Source organism: Cyclopterus lumpus, chromosome 15 (assembly GCF_009769545.1).
Source record: "Cyclopterus lumpus isolate fCycLum1 chromosome 15, fCycLum1.pri, whole genome shotgun sequence".
In the NCBI taxonomy this organism is placed as follows: Eukaryota; Metazoa; Chordata; class Actinopteri; order Perciformes; family Cyclopteridae; genus Cyclopterus; species Cyclopterus lumpus.
Genome location: NC_046980.1, coordinates 14,699,441 through 14,724,720, shown reverse-complemented (window position 1 = coordinate 14,724,720; position 25,280 = coordinate 14,699,441). Strand labels below are relative to the sequence as shown.

The 25,280-nt window shown below is 39.5% G+C and overlaps 1 protein-coding gene across 3 annotated transcripts; it reads right to left on the bottom strand.

The window, feature by feature from the left end:
- Positions 1-69: 69 nt before the first annotated feature.
- psme4a (proteasome activator subunit 4a) lies at positions 70-24,305 on the bottom strand. 3 transcript variants are annotated; one of them, XM_034551793.1, is made up of 48 exons: positions 23,596-24,305; positions 22,553-22,693; positions 22,193-22,309; positions 20,837-20,893; positions 19,308-19,352; positions 18,252-18,401; positions 17,511-17,574; positions 17,349-17,423; positions 16,871-16,993; positions 16,687-16,779; positions 15,129-15,394; positions 14,781-14,967; positions 14,576-14,665; positions 14,418-14,482; positions 13,876-14,026; positions 13,694-13,792; positions 13,527-13,596; positions 13,342-13,409; positions 13,020-13,235; positions 11,810-11,967; positions 11,629-11,724; positions 11,362-11,417; positions 11,192-11,248; positions 11,022-11,077; positions 10,541-10,639; positions 10,300-10,362; positions 10,125-10,220; positions 9,785-9,916; positions 9,457-9,666; positions 8,355-8,491; positions 7,984-8,037; positions 7,770-7,899; positions 7,567-7,648; positions 7,319-7,472; positions 6,378-6,447; positions 6,140-6,265; positions 5,907-6,059; positions 5,602-5,706; positions 5,413-5,504; positions 4,330-4,461; positions 4,003-4,211; positions 3,795-3,880; positions 3,566-3,694; positions 2,838-2,993; positions 1,417-1,579; positions 1,198-1,331; positions 920-1,060; positions 70-729 (listed from the first exon to the last, which is right to left on the bottom strand). In XM_034551793.1, exons 1-47 carry the CDS (start codon positions 23,790-23,792, stop codon positions 926-928), a joined length of 5,544 nt encoding a protein of 1,847 aa, XP_034407684.1. In that variant the 5' UTR covers positions 23,793-24,305; the 3' UTR covers positions 70-729; positions 920-925. The 3 variants fall into 3 exon arrangements, with proteins under 3 accessions (XP_034407684.1, XP_034407685.1, XP_034407686.1); XM_034551794.1 differs by lacking the exon at positions 20,837-20,893; XM_034551795.1 differs by lacking the exons at positions 16,871-16,993; positions 17,349-17,423; positions 17,511-17,574; ... (4 more) ...; positions 22,553-22,693; positions 23,596-24,305 and having other exon boundaries at positions 15,129-15,493; positions 16,687-16,772.
- Positions 24,306-25,280: the final 975 nt, after the last annotated feature.

Genomic DNA, 25,280 nt, shown 5'->3' with positions numbered 1-25,280 from the left:
ACACACAAGCATTGGGGAGCTGGCCCTCTCCCTTTCTTTGCAAGAGTAAATGACAACAGGCTCCATTGCTAAAAGCTCAGCCATCTACTTTATTTCAGTAATACCTTCTATGAAAAAATTAAAATGTAGCACTTCAAAAAAGTCAAATAAATAAATAAATATGTTTGTGCATATTTGCTCTACCATGATATATACATGCATGATGCATATCATCATATACAGATCAAACAGCCATACAAACATTGCGTGTTGCAGGTTTGGGTCTAATCAGAAGAGACCATTGTTAAATAGTCAGTTCTCTGGGGTTGGAACAAACACTTCCCTACTGGGAGACAACAAAGAGCGTGTATTACACTGGACAAGTTGGCTCAGAGTTGATACCTCGGATAGAATCCTGAGAACTGAACACTGGCAGATGTCTTCAAGCATCCCATAAACACACACACATACACCAGTGCATATGAAATGAAATAGAAAATAAAATCTGTACAGTAATGTTACAAACTGCAGGTCATTCATCCCTGCAATGATTGATCCTTAAATATTAAGTATAGTAGAAATGTAAATGAGCTAAATACATGAATACACAACTTTTCAATCCTTCCTCGAGCCACAACTCTGTTGCTTCGTGTGTCACTCTTCTTCCAGGGTGACGCTGTGTCTTTCATCAAGAACAGGATCCTCCTCCCAAATGTAGGGTGGTATCTGTGCAGCTGGGGTTATCCCAAACTGATAAAGGGAATCAAAAACAAGCATTACTTGAAAAAGGTGGCTCAAGTCTCTTATCCCAATAAATTATCCCTCCGGCAGTTTTGTTTGACCGTATTCAGTAATGAACAATAATCAAAGTTACATGTCTTGTGGATGTGCATGTGAACACATTCAGTTTCAAGAACAGTATGAAGTTGACATGCTGTACCTGGTTTTAGGCATAGTAGCAGGGGGAGACCAGAAGGTCTGTCAGGACCAGCAGTTGGTCATCTGTAAAATGTTGCTTATGTTGCTGCCAGTTGTCATGGTGAGTCCGTCGAAAGTTTGACAGAGTTTTCTTCACAGTCATCTAGTGGGCCACAAACACAAGTTATGGGATTTCTTTCAGGAAATAATTGAGATAGCAGAGGTTTTGTTGACACCAAAAGGCTGAAAAATAATCCCACGGCACCCGTATTAAAGTGGAAAGTAGGCGATTACACATACTTCAATGGGTTGTGTGTCATTCAGGTGAGCGCTCAGGTCCATCAACAGCTGAGGCATCCAAGTGGGAACATCATACGGACTGGAGAGAATACACGCACTCAACCCGAGAACACCTGCATGACGCCGCACCAGGTCTACAAAAAAGCAACAGGAGAATTTCCATTAAAATGAGAACCTCATATTGAGTGTATAATCACATATTCGAGACAAGTTACTGACCAGCAGATGGTATAGTGTCCACTGTTGAGCCAAGCTCCCTCGTCCTCTTCTTAGGCAAGCAGGTCTTGCAGAGAGCCTCAAAATGTGTCTGCATGGGGGTGTCCATGGACAGGAAATTGCACTGAAGGAAGCCACTGAGAGTAGTTGCAGCCATTTCTCTTACCTAGAAAACAAAAAGGCAGAAAGAGTAGATGGGTTGAAGTTCAAAAAGTATTGCGTCACTACAGTGCAGTACAATCACAACACACATAATGTACATGGATAACACAGCTGATTATTCTGGAACTTGTTGGCGGTAATTAACATAATGTCCTAAAAGGCAAAAAAAAAAAGAAAAGCTAAACCAGACATTGCTTAAATTGTCGGTTAATTGGATACTTATAAAATATATTTTATACTACATTGTATTCCATAAACTTGAGAATGTAAATTGCCCCTCATTGACAAATTAACTAAAAGAGAGCCGGGTTGTCCCTGATTCATCCAAAGATGGGGCTTGGATCCTCCAAGGGGACTGGGGGGGGGTGGATGTGGGTGTGTGTGTGTGTGTGTGTGTGTGTGTGTGTGTGTGTGTGTGTGTGTGTGTGTGTGTGTGTGCGTGTGTGCGTGTGTGCTTCTCTATTACGTACGTTTAAATAGTTCTTTACACATTTGAGGTCTCTTTTCTCAGTGGAATTTTCATCAGAAAAGGTCAACATTATGATGCAATTTTTGAGCGGCGTAGTTCTGAGGAACGGCCTTTTTATATTACGTAGGACCAGGAGGGCAAACGGGTCATAGCCGTCTTCTTAGAAAACAGTGTACCCGTTTTGTATAAACAATAAAGAAAATATTGTCTCTTAAAAGGAAGGTCGATTCCTTTAACCTGGTGTTTTATGTAAAGCGTTTTTGAGTGTCTAGAAAAGCACTATATCAAATTATAATATAGTATTATTATTAACAATATAAAAGTAAAGGGTCACTTCTTGCATTAAATGCGTCTTCCTGAAGAAAGGAGAGCAATGAAACTGTCCTATATCTAAGGCCTATAAAAAAACAAGCTTAGTTTTTAAGAGGCCAAATAAAAATGGCTACTTCCATCCATCCCCCACTTCTCCTTTGTCTCCACACCATCCCTCTCATCCTCCTTCAATCTGAACGTTATCTCCATAGCAACAGATTACTGCAGCCTGTGGTTTCCATAGCAACAGCTAGAGGACTAGAGGGGGGGAGGAGTGCTGAATCACTACAGTCAAGCTGAAAGACCCGCTAGCATATACAAGCATGTATTGTCCAATATCTTGGCGAACATTATAATATAATCAGTTTGCTCTTCTTCCAATCATCTTGCAGTGACTGTTAAGCCAGACTGACTATACGTTGAAGCTTTACATTTTAATAATTTTAAGGTCAAACAGTTGTAAATGTAAGGTTGTTTATACCTCCAGCTGTTCATCCTCAAGCAGTCGCACCACCAGAGCACGGACGCCATTCACTGCTTTCTGGTCACTCATGTAGGTGAACAGGTTATAAAAAACCATTATCTGGAGGTATGTGAGCACCGTGTAGCGAGCGTGCCAGGAGCTGCTGCCAGAAATCTGCAACACACGACAATAAACCCTTTCCACATCAATAACATACCATGAGAATTTATTTCACAAGAGGAACTTGCCATGCCCTGAATAAGCCCTCCATTTAGTATTTCTTCTATAATGGAGCTCCTTTATAGACATATACAATATCAAATAAGTTCTACAGTTAAATCAGAATCGGTGCACATGAACTAGTCAAAATGTGCATGCGTGTCCACAGCTTGGAACTGTTCAGTTTCTAATAGTTAGTTAATTGCCTTTCCATATGTTGTTAACAATTGCCCATAAGAAAATTGTCAGTTACCTTTTTCAGGTTCTTTTATTTATTACAGCAGGTACACTATTTATTGTCAGTACACTATTGTACTGACACAATATAATATGCAACAACAATAACAGCTATATTTAAAAGTAAATGTTAAACAGGGCTGAATCAAAAATCTCATTCCTTTTGAGCCTTTCATCTGTTTGCTTATTAACCTTATAGGTTATAAGATGTGAGGGTCTGTAAAAAGCCCAGTCATGTGTGATGCAGGTGAAAAGTGGAAAAAAACAGCCACAGCTGCCTGATGACTCACCTCCTGCAGAGCACTGAGGACCATGGGGATCTGTTCTGTGTAAAGGAGTCCCTGAGACATCAGAGACAGACAGGTCTTTGCATCCCTCTTAAGTTCATCGTAACTGTCATCATTCTCAACTGGAGCAATCTGGAACAGAGGACAGAGATAGGCAGGTGTCATTTTAAGTCCCGATATGGTGTATACATGAAGAGTCAAAATATAAAGTTGGTAGTAACGAGTGTTTCACCTTGAAGAGCAGGGGAAGCAACCGCAGTTGTTCTGGGACAGCAGTGGAGAAAGAGCGACCAGCACTTGCAATAAGCCACTTAAGCACTGCAGACATTTGAAGACATTTCAAAATAGATTAATTATCTGCTTAAAAGTAACTCCCGATCGTTTCAAACATTACTACAATAACCAGCATTCATAGTAACAATGAAAGACCCATGACCAACCTGTTTTGAGAAGCTTGATAGCTTGCGTTCTTTCATCCTGCTCTCCCACTTCATTCTCCTCAACCACGTGGTTCTGGATCTCCTCATCACCCTCGGTAAGAGGCTTCAGCTGCAACAGAATTCGCTCTGTGAAGTCCGAGATGCGGGGGGAGGTAGTTGGCTGAGTGTATGGCAAGTTGACATCAATCATGAAGATGTACGTGAGCACACTGGAAGGATATCAAATCAGAGAGGATAAGATGAGACACAAACAAAATGAAGAAAGAGTTTATTAAAAAAAGGGCATCATCACAAATAGTACATTCGCCAATGTAAAAAGGACCTCACCTGCCAATGCGTTCCCGTACATTCTTGTAGACCTGTGTGAGTTTGGGCTCCAGGTATTGCAGCAACCTGTGGAGGAGCTCTGGAACACGCCACTCCTGCTGAGCCAGGCCTCCCTGCAGCACATAGAGACGACTGAAAAGGAAAAAGAAGCACAATAATCATCAAAACTGCCTTCTTCCACCTCAGGAACATTGCACGCCTCCGGCCCTCCCTGTCCTCTGCCACCACTGAAATAATCATCCATGCCCTCATAACCTCCAAACTTGATTACTGCAAGAGCGTCCTTTATGGCTCTCCCAACAACATTCTCAATAAACTTCAATATGTTCAGAACTCGGGCTGCACGGTGGTGTAGTGGCTAGCACTGTCGCCTCACAGCAAGAGGGCCGTGGGTTCAATTCCCAGTCGGAGCGGTCCTTCTGTGTGGAGTTTGCATGTTCTCCCCGTGGCAGCGTGGGTTCTCTCCGGGCTCTCCAGCTTCCTCCCACAGTCCAAAGACATGCTGCAGGTTAATTGATCTCTAAATTGCCCATAGGTGTGAATGTGAGAGTGAATGGTTGTATGTCCCTACATGTGCCCTCGATGGACTGGCGGCCTGTCCAGGGTGTCCCCTGCCTTCGCCCTATGTCAGCTGGGATAGGCTCCAGCGCCCCGCGACCCTAATGAGGATAAGCGGTATTGAAAATGGATGGATGTTCAGAACTCTGCCGCTCGACTGCTCACCTCCACCCGCCAGTATGAACACATCACCCGATCCACATCCGTCATGCTTCCACCCTTTCATCATTCAAGCAAGCCCTCAAAACCCACCTCTTCAAACGCGCCTTCACCTGCTGACCACTGCACCCCACCCTCCTCTACATGACTCACTCCGCACAGCTTCACCAGTTTTTTCCTTTTTACCCACAATGTTCTGCTTGTTTTGTTTCCTCCTTGTCTTTCTATTTAGTTTTGTTCTGTTTGTCTATGTAAAGCGTCTTTCAGTGTCTCGAAAAGCGATATATAAATACGAAGTATTATTATTATTATTATTAGTTTGTCAATCACAAACATATGCTTCAGGCAGCAACTTTTTCTACTCACCAGGCATCGACAAAGGAGCCCCCTTCTCCGTTGACAGGAGACTCCATTAGCATCTCAAACAGCCAGTAGAGCTTGCGTGGATCTCTACTCTCCTATACGAGACAGAAGCAACAGAGTTGAGGATGAGTGACACAAGTTTAATGAAAGGAAGGTGAAAGACATGATGGAAATAAACCACCAAAAGCTTACGCAGGCTGTGGCGATGCAGGTGCCCCAGTCTGCATACGTTTCTATTGTGATGTTGGACAGGGCAGTACGGAGCAGTGGACACAATAACTCCCACAGGCTCTCAACCTGTAAAAAGGAGCACAAGTTTAAGTACTAGTTTGTTCTCATTTGAAGATACGTGTTGTGGAAGGAAACTCACAAAATCAGAAGCCAGCACACGGTCAAATTATAAGTAGTATGTTCTCTGGAATTTTTTACAAATCCCAATGCCTTTTCCAATGTGTACCATCTAGCCACCTTACTAACGAAGAGTTTCAATTATATACCTTTAAGTAGCTCCAGTGCTTGCAGCCTCGGATCAGTCCAGACATGATCTCTGCAACGCAACGCTGCTTGCTCTCATGGGAGTCGGCCACTAGGCGCTCCATGTGTGGCCGGAGCACGGGAAGGAAGACATCGCCGAAATTGCGGAACAATCCCTGGAGAGAGCAGTGGAAGGGTTTAAATTTATTTCTTTATTGGTTAACTTTAGTTTGCTTTCTGCATGAAACCTTCTCACCTTGAACAAGCAGAATCTGCGAGGGCTAAACTTGTCCTTGCCCTTACGGTCCTCAAGAGACAGGAACTCAATGAACTGGTTAATAAATACCGGGTCTGAGAAGTGGTCATAGATGATCTGTTCCCGCTGTTAAGAAAGATCATGAACATTTATTGTACTAGATGCAGTTCAAATGAGTTTACATTATTGAATGGTTATATATTTTTTACTAGGGGGGTGTGCATGACTGTACACAAACCTCTGTCATTTCCTCTCTGGTCAGGTTCTGTTTGGGTTGCTCCTCCATGGGTGCATACATCATCAGTTTTCTTGAAAAAAATAATGAGGTGATGGTAATTAAAAGCAAGGTTCAAGATGTTTGAGAGATTTTATATTTATATATATATATATATATATATATATATATATATATATATATATATATCTACATACACACTACCGTTCAAAAGTTTGGAGTCACTTAGAAATGTCCTTATTTTTCAAAGAAAAGCACTGTTTTTTTTTTTAATGAAGATGACATTAAATTAATCAGAAATACACTCTATACATTGTTAATGTGGTAAATGACTAATCTAGGTGGAAACGTCTGGTTTTTAATGAAATATCTACATAGGTGTATAGAGGCCCATTTCCAGCAACTATCACTCCAGTGTTCTAATGGTACATTGTGTTCTTAGAAGACTAATGGATGATTAGAAAACCCTTGAAAACCATTGTGCAATTATGTTAGCACAGCTGAAAACAGTTATACTAGTGAGAGAAGCTATACTGCTGCAAATGGAGCATTCTTTGATGAAAGCAAAGTTTGAAGAACAAAATTAATATTTCAAATATAAATCATTATTGCTAACCTTGTCAATGTCTTGACTATATTTTCTATTCATTTTGCAACTCATTTGATAAATAAAAGTGTGAGTTTTCATGGAAAACCCAAAATTGTCTGGGTGACCCCAAACTTCTGAACGATGGTGTATGTATGTATATGTGTGTGTGTATATATATATATATATATATATATATATATATATATATATATATATATATATATATATATATATATATATATATATATATATATATATATATATATATATATATATATATATATATATATATATATATGTAAATAAATAAATAAAAAGCAAAAAGCCAGTCAAGTAAATACAAAAAAATGTGAACCTTGGCCAACAGTAGTATCCCCAGTGGGTCTTTTCCACAAACACACAGCCATCCCATTCCTGCTGTGTGCGTGGCAGGCTGCTGCCGTTATACTGGAGCCACTTGTTGTCCAGACGGTCCCCTGCAACAATAGCACTTAGCTCCTTCCCACCACCTACCAAAGAGTTATAGAAACTGTAATTAGAAACATAAGAACTATAATGTTCATACACAAGACACCTAGACAAAGAAAAACTTATGATGCTTACAAAGCTCAGAGGGGCTGACAGGGACTTTCTTATGTGGTCTCTTTATTTGTTTCATTATCCCTGCCACAGCCGATATCGCCACCTAATGGAGAAAGCAAGACATTTCAAACAAAATGCCATCAGGGAAGACTGTAGGGCATCCATCTGCTGTAGTAACACAGCACGGCTACTATAATGTTGTATAATTTGTGTTTATGGCACACCTTGCGGACATAGAGAGAGTCATGGTTGAGGCTTTTGACAAAGAACATCACAGAAGATGGTGGCAGTTGGTGGTCATCTCTCAGCAGCAATGACAGGAAGCCAATTGCAATGTGTTCGAACTTCCAAGGCCTGGAATGTTAAACAAAGCAGTGGTTACTAACAAATAAATAAATAGATACGGGATATGATGAAGTAAATATTAAATCAACTTACATGTTCCTGTTATTGAGGAAGTCCAGCAGATCACCAATGAGCCGTTTGTATTTCCTACAAAAAAGTAGAGCAGTATAAATATTTATTTTAGTTGGGTTACAATACCGATCTTATTAAAATTCAGGTTGTATGCAGAGTTTGCATCTTAAATTACTTGCAAAGCAATCATCTTCACAGACGCATCAGTACTTTAAAGTTTTTAAGCGTTTTATCATTCTGTTTGGCCAAAAGACCATGATGTGAACTGGAGACTCAAAGTTAAGTCATTTTATATCAAAGTAGTTGCTCAAATATTAGGAACCAAAGTCAAGTCAAGGTCCTTGGAGTGGTGATGTCTGGTCTCGTTTGTCTGGTTCCTGATGTGAACTTACTCAACAGACTCAAGGTTCTTGAGCTCCTGCCTCTTCAAACCCTCTGCTGCTTCTTCCTCTGGAGGAACGGGCTCCTTGGGAACAGGATTTCCAGTAATCATAAGTTGTTTGGCCACCGCACAGCACTCACCAGGGATCTAAAAGATACAAAATATATAATATCAGACAGACTTTTTCCAACACGTGGGAGGGAATTAATCTTAAAGCAAGCTCCAAAAGGAGAGACTGATCTGTTAAACTCAGGAGAGCAGACACGGTTTGGTAGAAAACTAAAGAAACGTAATGTAAAATTGTTGAATCACTGTCAAATAACCTTTGACGTCAGAAAGAGGTTAGACTATCCAGTTGTAAAGATTAGAAGGCAGTGGGATGTACTTGAGATATACTTTGTATGAAACTGGTTTCGACTGGATTTGTTTAGAGAAGAATAAAAAATTGCTGAGGAGCCATAAACACCTCTCTTGATGACCTTGTTTTCTTTGCAGCTTTGCTAGAACTAGGCTGGGGGGAATTAACAAACAGACTCCACATGTCAGAGGCTGTAGAGTGTACAGCTTCTTGGTGCCAGAACTTAAATAAAAACATTCATTTAGGACATCAGAGATCGACCAGTGAGTGTGTCTTCATTTATCAAGTTTGTAAGGACCCATTTTTATGAGCAACAGAGCAAGTGTGAGGTTTGAAAGGCCATGTCTGTTAAAATCTTGTCACAGTACTTCAAATACAATTCGATAAGCTTCTGCTGGGTGAATTCAAGGGCAAATGCAACAGTAGAGAGAGTGATAGTGTTATTGTGATGCTAAAATATCAATATATATGTGACCTTTTATACTGATAATACAAATGATTATTTCAATTGAGCAAATACATTCTGAAGCTCCAAATAATTTCCAAATGTTACTGTTTACGTGACTTAATATTCTACAATTTCACCACATATATACTTGTCAACTAGAAAATAGACTTTCGATATAGATTATTTCACTCAAAGCTAACCTACAAGGTATCTGTAGTTATTAGGTTTCAACTATCATAGGGGCAGATATTAAAATAGCCTTTGATTCTATGAAGAAAGTGAAAGTGTTCTTAGTGTTTTTCTTACAGAGAAGTCGACACCGATGGTCTCATACTGGCGATGAATTTTGTCTGCAAGGTCATCGAAGAGCCGCACAATGGAGGGCTTCTCTAGAGACATGGCTGAGCTGAGGCCAGAACGTACAATGGCGGGCCATGTGACAGCAATGCAGTCCCAGTCGTGTAAATTGGCCAGGCACACTCCACTGTGATTCCCCAGGAGACAGTACAAGGCACCCTGGAGACATGCAGAGAATGTTGATGACAAAAATATGAAATTGAAGTGCTTGAAAAAGTAAAACTTTGTTTCTATGTTGTAGAGCACGACACAGAGATGCCGGAGAGGACTGTCATACTTTGAACTGCTGCTGTGTGACAGTGCTGTTTTCCGGGTTGAGAAACTCTAGGACATGGGGGATCAGATCTCTGCAGCAGAAATTGTAGGTTCCCAGTGCAGTGTACAACACATTTTGAGCTCTGCTGCGTACCTGGAAGGTAATAACAAGTCTCAGTTAAGGTATTATATTATTATAGATTATTCTTATTTTATATAATAATATTTTCTACAGGTGCATTAAGGTGTGTCAAATGTATTTTTGATTCATGCTGTGTAATGGCTCTTCTGTGATAAAATAAAACAACAACATTGGAAGCTAATAAATGCCTCAATATGATGGAGTGTCCCGTGGAACTCACTTGACTGTAGGTGCTTGTGGAAAGCCTCAGAAGATCTTTCATGAGCTCCTGGTGAATGCTCCTGTACTGGCATCCTTCCACTGTCAGCCTTCGCAGCTGATAAAACAAGTTTCAAAGTTAAAAAGCTGAAACTAAAATGATACCCAACAAGGTAATTTCTCTAATAAGGATTTACCTCATGCTGGAGCATGACTCTGTCTATTAGCAGAGCTCTGATGTGCTGCTTTCTGCCATGAAGCTGCAAATACAACAGCATCACACAATTTGAATTGCCATTCAGTCTTAAAAATAGGGTGTAATATCATTAGCACTCATGTAAGCTTTGGGGGACCTTAAAGCATGGCTTTAAACCCCTCTGTAGGATACCAGTGGTACAAAAGATAACAAAAGCACAATAACATGTTTAGATTTCTCACTCTGTTTTCCATTGATTTCTTCACAAGGTTGAAGCTTTTCCAGCGGGAGTCAAACTCATGTTTGTGAGAACCTTTGAAGTGCATCAGGTCGCTGATAATCTGACGGGTATCACAGACAAAAATATTGATTATTATTGGGCGATAGGATCAATACATTAGCTACTCAAGTCTGTTGGAGACCTTGTGCGATTCAAGAAGAAAAAAAAGAAAAAGAATTCAGATAAAGTCAAGGATGACCTATGCCTACACAATGTCTCACACAGCATGTGAAAAACTACACGCACTGCTCCACTGCGGCTTTACAAAAGATCTCATGATATATATATATATATATATATATATATATATATATATATATATATATATATATATATATATATATATATATATATATATATATATATATATATCTCAGCAAATGCTGGCTGGGGGTGGCAAAGTGCAACCAAGCTAATTTGCTTTCATGTTACTGCCAGCCTACCTTAATGATGGAGAAAAGAGACTTGGTGTCATCTTCAGAATGCTCAAGGATGTAATCTGTGAGAAGAGGTAGTGGAGCTTAGATGGCAGGACAGAGCCCTTCAGTATATTGTGAGCTTGTATGTTAGGATGAATGTGAAAAAAAAAAAACAAGACAGAGGGAATACTTACGCAGCAGCTGTCTCATCACTCTACAGACAGCATCTCTGTAGTTCTCTCTGGACTCATCTGCAGTTAGAGAAAATATTACGGTGTCCAATTATTTGCCAACAAATCCTATGTTTACATGTATTGTGAGCAACATTTTTGTCATAACAGTTCTTAAAAAGTGACTTGCATACCATACTTTGCGCCGGTGTAAAGAGTGGTCTCATCTAGATTCACCATACTATGGACCCTGGGTGAAAAAGCCGGTTTGAGGCAGTTAACTACTTAAAATTAAAAATAGTCTGAAAACAAACTTTGAGGAATTAAAATCATCTGTCCAATCAAAACATCTGTCCAATATTAAGTCCATCATACAATCCTAAGCAACAATAAAACAATTTAAAAATGATGAAATTGGGAGCCAGAAAACCAGAGTTTAGTATGTAAATATAAACGCTTACAGTTCAGGAATGGGCTCTCCTTTCAGTGGAGGCATCAGACTCCCAGCTCCTAGGAGGCAGTGTTGAATAATGGTCAGGCTCTGTAGGACATCGTCCCTGGAAAAAAAAAAAAAAACATTTAGTGACTTCAGTAGAAATAAGAATGTAATGTCTGTAGGGAGCACAGGTAAACACTCCATACCTGCCCATGTCCTGTTCTCCCTGTGCAAATCTCTGAAGGCGCTGAAGTTCAGGCTGGAGTATCAGATCCAGTAGATAAAAAACAAAGGAGGTCTCCTCAACACTGGGCACATGCCATCGGATATCCAAATTCCAGAGGTCCCCAGGACGACCCCAGTCCTGCATGGGATAAAGACAATGAGCAAAGCGTATACGGTTTATACGTGGATTAGGTCAAATGTCAAGCTACATGATTACCACCTGATAAAAGTGAATTAGGTTTTTCTGATATCCAAAATTAATATTAAATGAGAAAATAAGCAAACAGAATATGGTGGTTTCAGATATGGTTCATATCTGGTAATGTACCAAATAGGACCTGAATATCTGACAATGAAACTTAATCTTCTTAATTCCAAATTCTAGACAACATTGCTAAACCTCCTCTTTACGTAGCGCTGCATATTTTTTAGCAGGTGGATTTTTTCCTAGAGATGGACAATGCTAGATCGTCCTTCCATAGCAGTGAACCTCAAGTGTTTCCATTTTGTAGCAGCCAACTTTGATACTTTGTACCTGTACTCTGTTATTTGTTGGTGAAAGTGATGCCCTCAGACTCAGTGATACTGATGTGCAAAGGAATTAGATGCAGTATCAGTAGTATGTGGTTATGATATCAAGGCTATGACCCAATGAGATTGCTTGATTTGATTTTATAAATAGATACTGTATATGACATTAATTAAAAAACACTTAAAAACGGGCACAACGCATCACACATTCCTCCAGGCATGCATTACTGCTTTTAAGGGTGTGAAACCAAAAGTGACAGATCTTATCTCTTGTTGTGCAGAAGACGGTAAAGCAGCAAAGTGATCTACTATGCATGCCACCACCAAGGAACTGACTTACGGGATCAAAGAACAGGTGGTCTGACTGCCTGTCTAAAGAGGGGATTGGACAATTAATCAAACCAGGTCACAATGAGTGCAACAGAAGGGTATAAGGCAAATAGACAAATGTCTGTAACTGTGTAAGCGTTTCAAAAAATCTCACTCACTACAACACCTCTCACTGGTTTGGGGGGATAATAAGTTAAGTTAAATCATAACATTTTTAATTACACATTTACCTGGCAGATATATGGGACAAAGTGGGACTATTGTTTACGTGTTAAAGCACATTTTATACTGATTTGATTAAGCTTCTGAACAACAAAACGATATTAGTACCTTGATGGGTAAGTAGTCACTGATTGGTTGGTGGAAGCCTCCTGGCATGCTGCAGTACTCTGTGGGGTAGATGAGGGCCGAGGAGCGAAGAATGTGATGCAGCAGGTTGCAAGCTAGAATGTAGCCCTGCTTACACTTGAGGTGAAGCGTCAACTGCAAAATCTGAACCAGGTCAGAACGATAAGGTAGGACCTTGTCCCCATCCACCCGGGTTACCTGAGGTGCAAACCGCAAAGAGGAAAAGGGGAATTCTAAATAGAAGGCATTGGTAAATACAGGAACTTAGGGGGCAAGTTAGTAAATCATAAGTGGTCTAAATCACCTCAGACAGTAGCTGGAGATTCCACAACAACTCCTTGTCAAGCTCCTCCTCATTCAACACTTCTTCGTCTGTTGAAAAAAAGTGTGTGTCAGGCAAAAGACAAAGATTCATGGAAGAAAACTCAAGGCGTGGCTTTGAAAACCTCCTCCGTTAGAAATGCTTATTCCTGTGTGGTGAGCACTTACTGACAGCGATTTGGTTTATGATATTGCAGCAGTGTGGCACAAACGCTTTGAGCGACTCTGTAGGGTGACACTGAAAACAGACCCACAGCGAGGATTAAGATTATAAAGTAAAAAGCTACAAGAAATTGATGATTTGGGCCCACAAGAAGAAGTCCGAGTGAACTCACCTTGGAAGCAGCTCTGCACATGTCAGCCACCATTCTCCCAGCGACACGTGTCTCAAAGATGTTGGTGGTTGCAAAGTTGAACACCTTTTCCAGAGCCACCTGTGAAAGCAATGCGATAAATGTGTTGAACATTTTATATAAATGAGATAGTGAAACAGGTGGAATGAGACAAAAGCCTATACCTTAAAGATGTCCAAGGAGCACTGTGTGAGGATGGTGCTAAAGGTGGAAGACAGGCCGAGCTCGACCAGACTCTCCAAATGAGTCATTTTTTCAGTTTCTGTTTCCTCCCGAGTTTGTTCCAGAGTGCTGCTGTCTATCAGGGCAAAGCATCTGTGCAGATAACAAAACAAAGTTTAAATACTCAAATACTAAATAGATTAAATACTGTTTGTTTTGCTTCATCTACTTAAACAGGTCTCAACAAAGCTGTGAAATTAATGTATGTAATAAATATAATAAATGTCTTCAAGTCAGGAACAATTAATATCAAAGAGTGTAAAAAAGAAAAAGAAGGTTTTACAGAGCATAACTTTTGTTGCATGAGATTTACTCCAGTTTGTCACATAGTTAACAGGACATCTTGTTTTAGCCAATACATTTGTTACCCCATATTTTAATATAGATAGGTGTTAATAAGTTGACCCAAAAAAATGATATCCCATCACAGCTGCTGCTGAAGAATGACTTGTCTTTTAAAACTCTTCATCAAAATTCCACATACCTGTCCATGAACTGAAGCACAAAGTCTTCAAACTCAGCTGAAGCTGAGCACATCTCCCTTTCCACCTGAAAGTCAGACAAAATATATCAAAAAGCTATACGCATTTAACACCTTGCATGTATTAATTGACATGGCGAGGACTAATAATTATGATTCACCTCTGTCAAGTCAGTTCTTTCATGTAAAGCAGACGAACAATCCACCAAAGGCACAAGAGTCACAAACGTAGCAATAAATTGGAATGTGATCTGTGGGGACAGGAATGTTTGCTTTTCAATTTTAGAAGTTTAACAAAAACAAAACCACCACAATTACAATAAGGCGTGGCATAAGAAGATGGACATTAACAACACTGGAGCGCACCATGCACTTGCTGAAGTCATTTGGGTCAACTCCCGGCAAAGCCCTCATGAGTAGGGGCAGCATGTGAGTGGGCCCCTCAGGAAAGCGCTGCCCACCTGACACGAGGCTCCGTGCCACACCAATCATGCAGCTCAGAGTGGCTGTCAGCTGGTGGGGCTCTGTTAAAGTCTCCAGAGCAGGGTATGTTCTATTGTAGAGAAGGAGAACAATTAGCCCGTTGTGTAAATTTCATAAAGTGGCCTTGTCTCTTGCCTAAAGAGTAAAGTTAGCAACATAGCTCAAGAGTCTTAAAAAGCCGAACTTGGATCAAAGATGTATCCCTGAGTCTCTAGTTCAACACAGACTTACTTCTCGAGCACGGGGGGAATGACCAACTCAGGCCTCATTAAAGCGAGGTTTTGCAGGGCCTGGGCTGCATCGAGACTGCCCGTCTTGCTGAACATGGCCAGCAGCACCGGCTGCATCATGCTTTTCACAAAGCATGTGATATCCTCCTCTGTGAGCTTGTGACTTTCTGGTATTGGCGTCAGCCATGTGGGCTTTCTGTAGCGCTCTCGGTGCAACCGTCGTACCACGCTGGCTGGGAGACGTTGGAGCAGCTTCATGAGCTTCATCTGGATACGATGACAGAGGGACAGAAAGACAGATGCTTGGCAAAGGGGTGACACAGGTGATCAGTGTCTATCCACGTAGGCATCAGGTGTACGAAGCATCTGGAGATACAGATAACGTAACAGACATACAAACACAAACCAAGACACTGAACACAGCTTTATCAACTCGTCTTGTAAGTACGTGCAAATTATGGGCTCACTTCAGCAGTCAAATCACTTGGTTTGATTTTTGTAATTTCATCAGGCAAAGAAGAAATCGTATTTCGTTACAAAGTGACTTGAGAGTTGTGATTTCCACTTTTCGTGTAGTAACTAGGAAAGTTGAAGCTCTGAACGGACATGAACAATATATTATGAACGGACTTTAGTGGTAGTTTTTAACTCTTAGTTGGTTGCAAAACACTGTTTACATGTAATGAAACCAGAGCTAAGTGGATGACCCTCTAACATGTTGCCAAGCAACATCCTAGAATACACACAAACTCAGCCCCCAGCCAAAGATAAAGGTTTGTGTATGAGGACACATTGCTGCCTCAGATCTAGTGCAGCAGGATCCTCAAACAGAAAGGCATTTGGCCCTGATCCCAGTGACCTTTAATAGCATTGCAGCCATCTCACTCACATGTCCACTTGTTATTTCTGAAGTTGATACAGAGATTCAGGAAGCTTCCCAGAAAAGCTATGACGATTATCTACACACACCGTCATTGTCCTGCTGCAGAGTTCCATGCGGTCTCAACAGGGAATTAACGTTGGAAAAAGCTGAATGAGTGATGGATCTAAAGTCACCGCTTGCTGTCAAAGTATCATAACTCATGATAACCAACTAAAACCTAGAGGAACCATAATTCTCTTTATATATTTTGGGTTTTTCGTGTGCACACTTATCACTTTGAAGTTGGTGAACATCAGTTGGAAAAACATGATGTCATGTAATTCTGTGAACCAATCAGTTTCGCTACATTATAATAAAAATGTGATGACAGATTTTGCCATTCTAATCTGATCAAACCACACCGACCTGTTTTAGTGAAGTAGAGTAGTAGTTCAAACTTTTACTTTTTTTGCCATGTATAAATAAGTCTCTTATCCTCTACTTATGAACTATTTTGTAAATGCCGGATCTGTTGACGGTATTGCATAACTAAAGACAGTTGCCAATGCTATGCTGTCACTTATATTAAATGGCTGCTCCAGAACACATTCCTAATGGACTGTCTAATGAAGCAGTTCCCATCCTTTACCATTTCTTCTCTTCCACAGTAATCCAAAAAAAGAAACAAGAGACTCACCAACCAGCGCCCATGGTTTGATGGGTGGAAGAAGGATGTTATACTGTTGAAAAGGCCACTGAGCTGTGCTTGAGCTTGTTTGCTGGGTCCGCCCTGAAATTAACACATTAAGGGTCAACGTGACAATAATCTTTCCACTAACTGTGATTTACCAAACACATGATTTGAATAACAATGAACTAACCAGAAGGGATGAAACCCAAAGCACCACATGACTAATGTCATAGGCATTAGTGACATATCGTGGTACCATCATCTGACTGGTCCCCACAGGGAGATTCAAACTCCTCAAAATTCTGGTGAAAATCTGAAAAAACAAAACAATTGTCAAATATTCCATGTCTAATTATTTTGATGTGGACTTTATTTGTTGTAAGAGTCTAAAATTGAATTGGACAGGTGTCTATATTCATCAGTAACTGAAGCGAGTGTTGGATCAACACAGTCACTGAAATGAAGGCATGATGCAAGTCACTTCCCATCTGTGACAAGAGCAACAAGGAAACTTGATAGTTTGCTTCTCTGACAAGCAGCAATGCCATGAAATACACACCATGAGTCAAATCATAAATGTCAGGCCACACATGAGCATGGGCCACAAAACTAAAAAACAAACGTTTTAAACTGCGTAGTGGGTGTTGGAAATAAAACAAAAAACAAACCTTAGAGATGTGAGGGTCCCAATCAATGTAGCCAATGTTGTCATTGGCCAAGCGAGCAAAGAGGTTAACCAGATGCTGCAGAGATGGAGGAAAACATGTCACACTGGGTCGAACAAAGTACATACTTTTTTGTACATGGTATCTTTTAAAGAAATTACTCACCAATTCCCAGCTTGGAAGATTTTGCACAGACAGCCATAAGGTGATCAACTCATCAAACCACAATCTGTCAGACAAACAAATGGTTAAACAGAATGAAACCCCACTAAGTACATACATGAAGAGGTGTTTGATAATGATAATAATGCAGTTTTGTCTCATTTACACTCCTCACTAGCTAGTTTAATAGGTAAACCTGTGTAAAACAACATGTAACTCCTGGGTCAATTTATGCAGATGTGGAGAGTGATGCATATGGATTTTGAAAAGTGACTGATGAACACAAATTAGTACTCTTTGCCACCAGAAACACTACGGCATGGTCAAATGGCAAAGTGCAGACGTTCCTCTGTTGTGGATGCTTATAAGAGGATCCAGGGCGAGCTGTGTTGTGTAGAGATGAAGTCACGTCAGTTTCACACACTGCCATTATGAGTAAAGTCAAGTCGGACTGTACCATGCAGTGAAAATGAGGCATTAGTGAGATCACTTGCTTTGTTTTACTGGTGTAAGAAAAAAAAAAAAGAAGAAAAAAATCACTCACTACATCTCTACACCCCTCACATTCACAGAGGCACTTTTTCATAATGCTAGCTGGCAGTCATCACACCTGAGTCAGGATCCTCTGCATATACTGTATATATGGCTAATTACTCGTCATTCATTCATTTGTTCTCGCTTCAGAAGCCGAGCTATTCTCAAGGCTAACTAGCTACCATACGTAGGAGACAATGAGTTTCTTACTTGAACCCTTTGTCATGCAGCTCAGGAGGCAGAGTCGTGGGCAGAAAGAGCTCAAAGTAGCTGATTGCTCTTTGCATGGTGACATCAAAGGGACAGAGGAGTGGTCTCCATTCATCCAGCATCTCCTGAGTAGCAGACTCTGCAAAGTATCTGTATGAACAGAGAAAGCATATGAAATTAGAATGTTTTATTTTGTAAAATCAAGCAAATGACAGGTGATGTCAAAAAAGTAAGTAATATCATAATTACTAGGACACTCGAAGCCTCCCAACCAGTAAAGCATCTTAGAGAGGGCTACAAAGATTATCTTAGGTCGCTTAAAAATCATATAATAAAGTTAAAAGATAATACGACCTCTTGCGATTGCTTCAAAGCAAAAGCATACAACTTTCTTCACTCTGGGTTTTTAATCATCGAGACCATCTGTATGAACCAGTCATACACCTAGTACATTTTTATCTGTTCGGATAGATTCTGTGATTCCACTGGGGAAAGTAGTCCCACGTGGGGATATTCATTGTTCATAATGCGCATGTGAAAACTCTGTAGGTTATTTTAGTTACATTGTCTCCTCAGCAATCCCCCCCAAAAAAATTGTCACTTCCAACCAAGGCTACTTCCCTCTGACTCACAGCTGATCCACAGAGTCCCAGCAGCTGACCACAAATCACTTTCCCTTCTCACAGACAGGAAACTCTCACACAAGACCGAATTAGATGAGATAATAGGCTTATCTGCCTAAGTGTAAACTAAGGGACGAGTCCAAGGGCTCAGAAACCTGCATGCGCACAACTAGGGTGAAAACGATCAGGGACTCTTCATCCACTACTGCATCACAAATATAACCAACATTAAGTTGATTTCCAATCAACTTAGCGTGACATTTTTAAGATATCGCTCTTAAAAATGTCTTGTCAACTTACTAAAATCAATGTTGTTATTTTTTTTGTTTTTTTAAACTCAAGACTGATAAACCTCTATGAATACCCTCCAGGAGCCTAAAATGAAAAAGAGACAGACATATACATGAATGATTGAGATACTTTGAGTACTTACGGTCTGCAGCTTTTTACAAGTGTTTTCAGCACACTTTCCACAGAGCTGCAAAAAACAAAACAAAGAGAAATTTCATGACTTTTCAAAATAACCACTGTAACTTTAATGTTAAACAATCCTCACACCAATGTAACTTGACTTTGACTGCATGCAGACAGAAACTTTGTAAGACGCCCGAGTGAAGGAGAGAAGAAGAGAGTGAAGGAGAAAATCTTCGGATCGGGTGTGTACTGAGGAAATTGTAATGAAATGTCATTAACAGATTGTAATCAATTCACTAAAAATTAAACATACTAATTTGCGCCAATAGTGGTTGACCTTCCTTGCTGGCCTAATGCCAATATACAGATTTAAACATAGGTTCACTAACTGTTCATTCATAACACGACACTTTGAATTAAATCGCTGTCGTAACACTTTGGTGGTGGTGGTGGTTTGGGATTTATGACAAAAATATATATATATATATATATATATATATATATATATATATATATATATATATATATATACACATATATATATATATACACATATATATATATATATATACACACACACATTAAAAACTCCTGACATTATTATCTTCACATATAGGCTGTGGTCACATAACAGTGTTGAAAGCTCAAGACAGATATAACCACAGCTTTTGAGCTGCCCTCCGACAATGCCACCGATTTGCTCACATGCAAGCTCAAGCCATGCTATGTTGGAAATGCCCTGCCACTAAAAAACTGGTCACTTACTTCGAAATCATTCAACATTTAATACTCTTCACAACAGCTAATTTATGGGTGACACTCCAATGCTATCTAAATGCATTGGTCTAGCCCAATGTCTAGCCCACAACACACCGACCAGGGTCAAACTAAAGCACTGCAAATCCAACAACAAGAACTAGTTAAACTGAGTGTCTTATTACAAAGCGCTCAGACACTCGGGCAGAAGGAACCCCAGACTACACTTTACGACCTTCGTAGCAGAGTTGAAGTGAACCTTCACATTACTCCAGTGCATTCTAGGAGGGGCGGAAACGTGACAAGAGCCCACGCTCCTCTATGACTCCTGAAAATGCTGTGTAGTCATGCAGGTATGTCTCAACAGGGATACGCAACACAAGCCAAATTATAGAATATTGTTTTAAATTCATTAACGCCAAACCTAATGCCATTGCGTAGCCTATGGAATTATTAATATATTATTATTTCCTAATACGGTCATCATCTTCTTGTTACTATATTGCTGCCACAGTCAACAATAGAAAGAAAGAAACTAGTCTAATATCATTCTCTCATGGTTTATATGGGGGGATATCAGAAGAGTACAAGAAAAATGTGTTAGCTGCAGTGCGACAGTCTCCAATATGAGTGAAATGTTAACATTGCTTAAGTCTTGATTTGTCACCATCACAATGTGGGGTGTCCAGTTTGTGTTTTCACATGCAATGTGTAAAAATAAAAAATAAATAAAAAACAAGTGCCTCAAATGATCATTTCAAGGTAAAAACACAAGAGAAGTATTGTCCTTACCACCTCTGAACCAATTTTATCATTATGAGTTTAGAGGATGAACGAGGCCGCGGAGAACTGAATATGAAAGGAGACAAAGGCATAAAGAATACATTCAGCACGTGAGAAGTGCCAATCACTCAAAAAATATTAACATACTATGCTTCACCTTATACAATTAATTATGTAATCAGAGTGTTATGTTTTGTATGCATTAGTATAGTTTTGAAATAGGTGAGCCGGCAATCAGCCAAGTAGCTTGCTTTCATCAGCTGTAACATATATGTGATGTGCTTGCATGCCATTTATGTAATAAATATACAATGTTCCCATAGCACCATAAAAGAGCACCTCGCACTGCTTGCTGTTTCATAGGGAATTTCTAAGGATGTTGCGCAGGGAAAAGCGACATTTAAGCTTCTTGCCAAAACTGCGCATAGTGTAGAGGTTCCTTATAAAAGTACTGTTATTAAAAAGGGATGGGGCGCACAATATGTTACTCTTGTTTTCCAACAACAACTAGTCCAATTACGCAAACACAATTAGACACATAACCCAAGAGTAGTCAAAGTTAAAACAAGATTGGCGTATTGGACTATTTCACTTGATATACCAATATATCTATGATGACTAAAATACTGTGTGTACATGTTGTCAAAGCCCAAAGTGACCAAGTTAACAATGTATAACCTTTTTTTTTTTTATTGATTAGAAATATTAGCGTAGCTTTTTAATTAAATATTTCAAGTAATTGGTAGTGGATTAGTTACATTAAAACATTTGGTTAACTTGGAACAGGACTTTTTCATTTGAATGACACAGCAACAAAACCAAAGTTAAATTGAACGAGTATTTGTGTTATACTCTAAAAGCAATTAGGAGATTGTCAGCAATGTTTTGGTTAATAGTGTAGACAAGGTATCAATCCCTCTTCAGTTCCAATAGTAAATAAATTGTACCCAGTACAACATTTCATTTTTAGTGATTTCAGTCTTACTCGTATCAAAATAAACTTTTTAAGTAACAGGAATTCAGTCACTTGATGTGTTCCATTTTCTGTGTAGACATGCCAAAATTAGTGTTCTGTTTTTCTGCAGTATTTTTCGACAATAATTACTTAACTATCATAAAATCTGAGAAATTTAATTTTCAGTGGGACAAAAAAAAAAAAAAAAAAAAAAATGGGAGTTTTTGCTGGAGCTTGATGACAACTTAGGGTGTAATGGAAGAAAATAAAAAAACAAATATGTACCCTTTATATGTAGTGAATGTGCCCTCCTCATTGGATACAGCCATAGAACTTCCTAAATTGTATGATTAAGCATGCTTTTAAAAAAAAACTCATGATAACAGCAACAGTAAAGAACAGAGGCATACTTGGGAAACCAGTTGAGGCCCAGATGCTCTGTCTTGGAGAAAAGAATCCTGTCATGGAGCTCATACAGTGGTCTCCACCTCAATTCAAGGTCCTCCCTCGACAGTAGTTCCCTCTTCCTGTTAGATGAATCAGACATGCAGATAGATAAGAAAAACACACAGATCCTAGCTCATCATGCAGCCTTTCCCTGTGGGAAAAAAAATCTATTATATTATGAAGTTGCAGCATTTTCTAGCATCTAACTTATCTCTTTGGGAAAACAAAAACATGTTTACCTTTTACTGTGACATTATAAATTATTGTGTCTTTAACATGAGTACAGGTTTCTGAAAAAAAAAAAAAATTGGGGTCATTCTTACTTGAGGAGGTTGATGAGAAGCCGTGCAAGGCCCTGCATCATGCTGATCTCCAGTTTGGGGATCGTCACTAGCTCATAGAGCAATTTGATGAACAGCACATGGTCTTCTTTGCTGAACTTTCGCCCATACAGTCTCATGTATCTAAATAAGAAGTACAGATTTAGGGATAATTGCTTGAGTTTGAAGTTTAAAAAAAAAAAAAGGTGCATATGTTTATTCAAGCATATAGGAAATAAAATGATAACAAAAAGCAAACACAGGTCATTTTTAATTGACACAACCAAAGTTGAAGGGGAACAAAAAAAACAACTTGTTGACCTTTTTTCCCCCTTTCTTTTAAATACCATTGAACAGAATCTGGGTCAACCACACAGTAAACTTTCCATCTCTCTGAGCCGGAAGTGACTCACTAAAGAACAGAGCAATGAGCCAGCATTGGGCACTGAAACGGATTAAGGACAACACAGCAACCAAGTACAACGAAACTAAACAACACATTAAGTGAGCTACAGTTATATTCGCAATAATTGTGCTGAGGCAATCTGTCATATTATGAAAATAGTGTCACTGAAAGATGAATGCCAAAGGGGGTAACAGATATAATATTATGATGTATTGTCTTTTTCGTAAAGTTGGAATGAACAGGTACGACTTGACTGATGAAGATGATCTCTGCAAATGTTACACTGCAAATCAAAAGCTGGTTGTAAACAAGAATTTATTAAAGCAACCAGACACACTGGGACTACAGTTTATAGTGAGGCATAACACTTAACGTGAACCCATAAAACCATAGCACGCTATAAAACAATACAGGCTTTTACATGCGGTTCTCTGAGTTTGACATTGACCAGAGTACAAAATGTGAGCAAACAGTAAGTTGCATATTCGTTGTTGCCCTCCAGTGACATAGCGTTACATAAAGTACAGTTTGCACAACAGGTTATGTGAGAAGTTCATAAACGTTGTGTAGTGAGCAACGGCTGTCACAGTTGATGTTATGTAAGGATATCAAAGATTATCTGACGTTAAACGTTACTTACGTGGAAAGTTTCCTCGTCCAGAAAAGCACACCGGGCCATATCTCCCGGAGCTGAACAGCTCGGCACAGGTTGCTCTTTATTTTACTCAGGATATCATTAGATTCTTCATCCAGCCTGTCCGCGTAAGGCAGGAGTTTGTTGTATACGATGTCTTTTTGAGGAACAAACCCCAGCGTGTCAGACTGCGCCTGGTCCATGACACAAACTCCGAGCGGCTAGCTTCACCGAGCTAGCACACGGTACTCCGGTAAACTTCGTTCAGGTACTCGGAACACGTTGATATGCTACTGGGCTAAGATGTCGCCGAGCAAACAGTTCGCCACCTCCTCCGGAGGACTCGTGGAAGGCAGTTACGGCCCACTAAGTTAGGAGATGCACAAGTTGGTAGGTGACAGGCTAGCTAGCCATCTAGCTTAAGTTAAGTTAGCTTACTTCACCATATGACATTAACGCTACAATGTCATCTTTAACACATATTGGGGCGAACGAAAAACACAAGTTTGTCAAGACAGCGCGTTGGCACTCAAATGCCTCCTTCTCGGCTGAAGTAAGTTAATCCTAAAAACCCGACAACAAGCTAACGTCTGGCTAAAGTTAGCTCTCTACTACAAAAGCACAGTCATATCTCGAGGAGTGTCAACGTCGACTGATTCATCCAACTACAGCAGAGCAGAAGACACCCAGCTCCTATACAACGCTCCCGTCATATCCGCTAGCCACTTGGACAACTACATTTCCCAGCATTCACCTCTTCATTCATGCTTTTTATAACTACTTATCCTTTAGCCACTCAAACAGGATAACGTAAGAGCCACTAACTAAAGACCTCGTGTCCTCTGATGTGTTTTCTACTGCAGTAAAATGTCCGTTGCTGGACATTTTAGTGGAGGTGAATTATTCATGACTTCTAGTATAACGTTTATAATTGTCAAATCAATCCGTAGGATATATATATATATATATAATATATATATACACACACACCCTAGTGGGAAAGATGTTGTCGCCACTAAAGCCACTAGAGGGCACTGTACTTCAGTGTTGTGATAGTGCTGTGTCTGGTGTCTTATCAAGTTTCACCTGCCTACATATATACATATATACACGCACACACACACATATACAGATACATATATATAAATACATATATTTTAATATACACATACATATATACACACACACACATATATATATATATATATATATATATATATATATATATATAAATATACATACATATATACACACACATATATAAATATATACATATATATATACACACAAACACATATATGTATACATATATATGTATATATATACATATACACACATATATACACACATATAACCTATATAGTGCACTTCCCAATCTGACGAAATTACTTGAAGCCTTAACTAACTCAAAGTGCCTTGAAACTGTCACTCAGTACAAATAATCAGTGTATAACTCAAGTGCATACATTCAGTGCATAAATAACTGTAGCGGTAGCTCTTCTGTTAACACAGAAATAAAAGACAACAAACAATACGATACAGTTAGCTCTAAACTTAACATGAAACATTTGGTCAATTAATAAAGAGAAATTATGCAGTATATCACAATATATTCATTACGTTGTATCTTGGTGCTAGCTCAAATGCACATGTGGCGGCTACAGACACTCATCCCATACAGCACTACATAA

What these genes read in the sequence shown, in the direction of transcription:
- psme4a (XM_034551793.1), bottom strand. Translation starts at nt 23,792, where the DNA reads ATGGACCAGGCGCAGTCTGACACGCTGGGGTTTGTTCCTCAAAAAGAC. An exon ending in GGCCTCAACTGGTTTCCCAA is followed by an intron (nt 20,894 to 22,192) that starts GTATGCCTCTGT and finishes TTTCATATTCAG; the next exon opens with TTCTCCGCGGCCTCGTTCAT. An exon ending in TGCTTCCCCTGCTCTTCAAG is followed by an intron (nt 3,695 to 3,794) that starts GTGAAACACTCG and finishes CCTCTGTTCCAG; the next exon opens with ATTGCTCCAGTTGAGAATGA.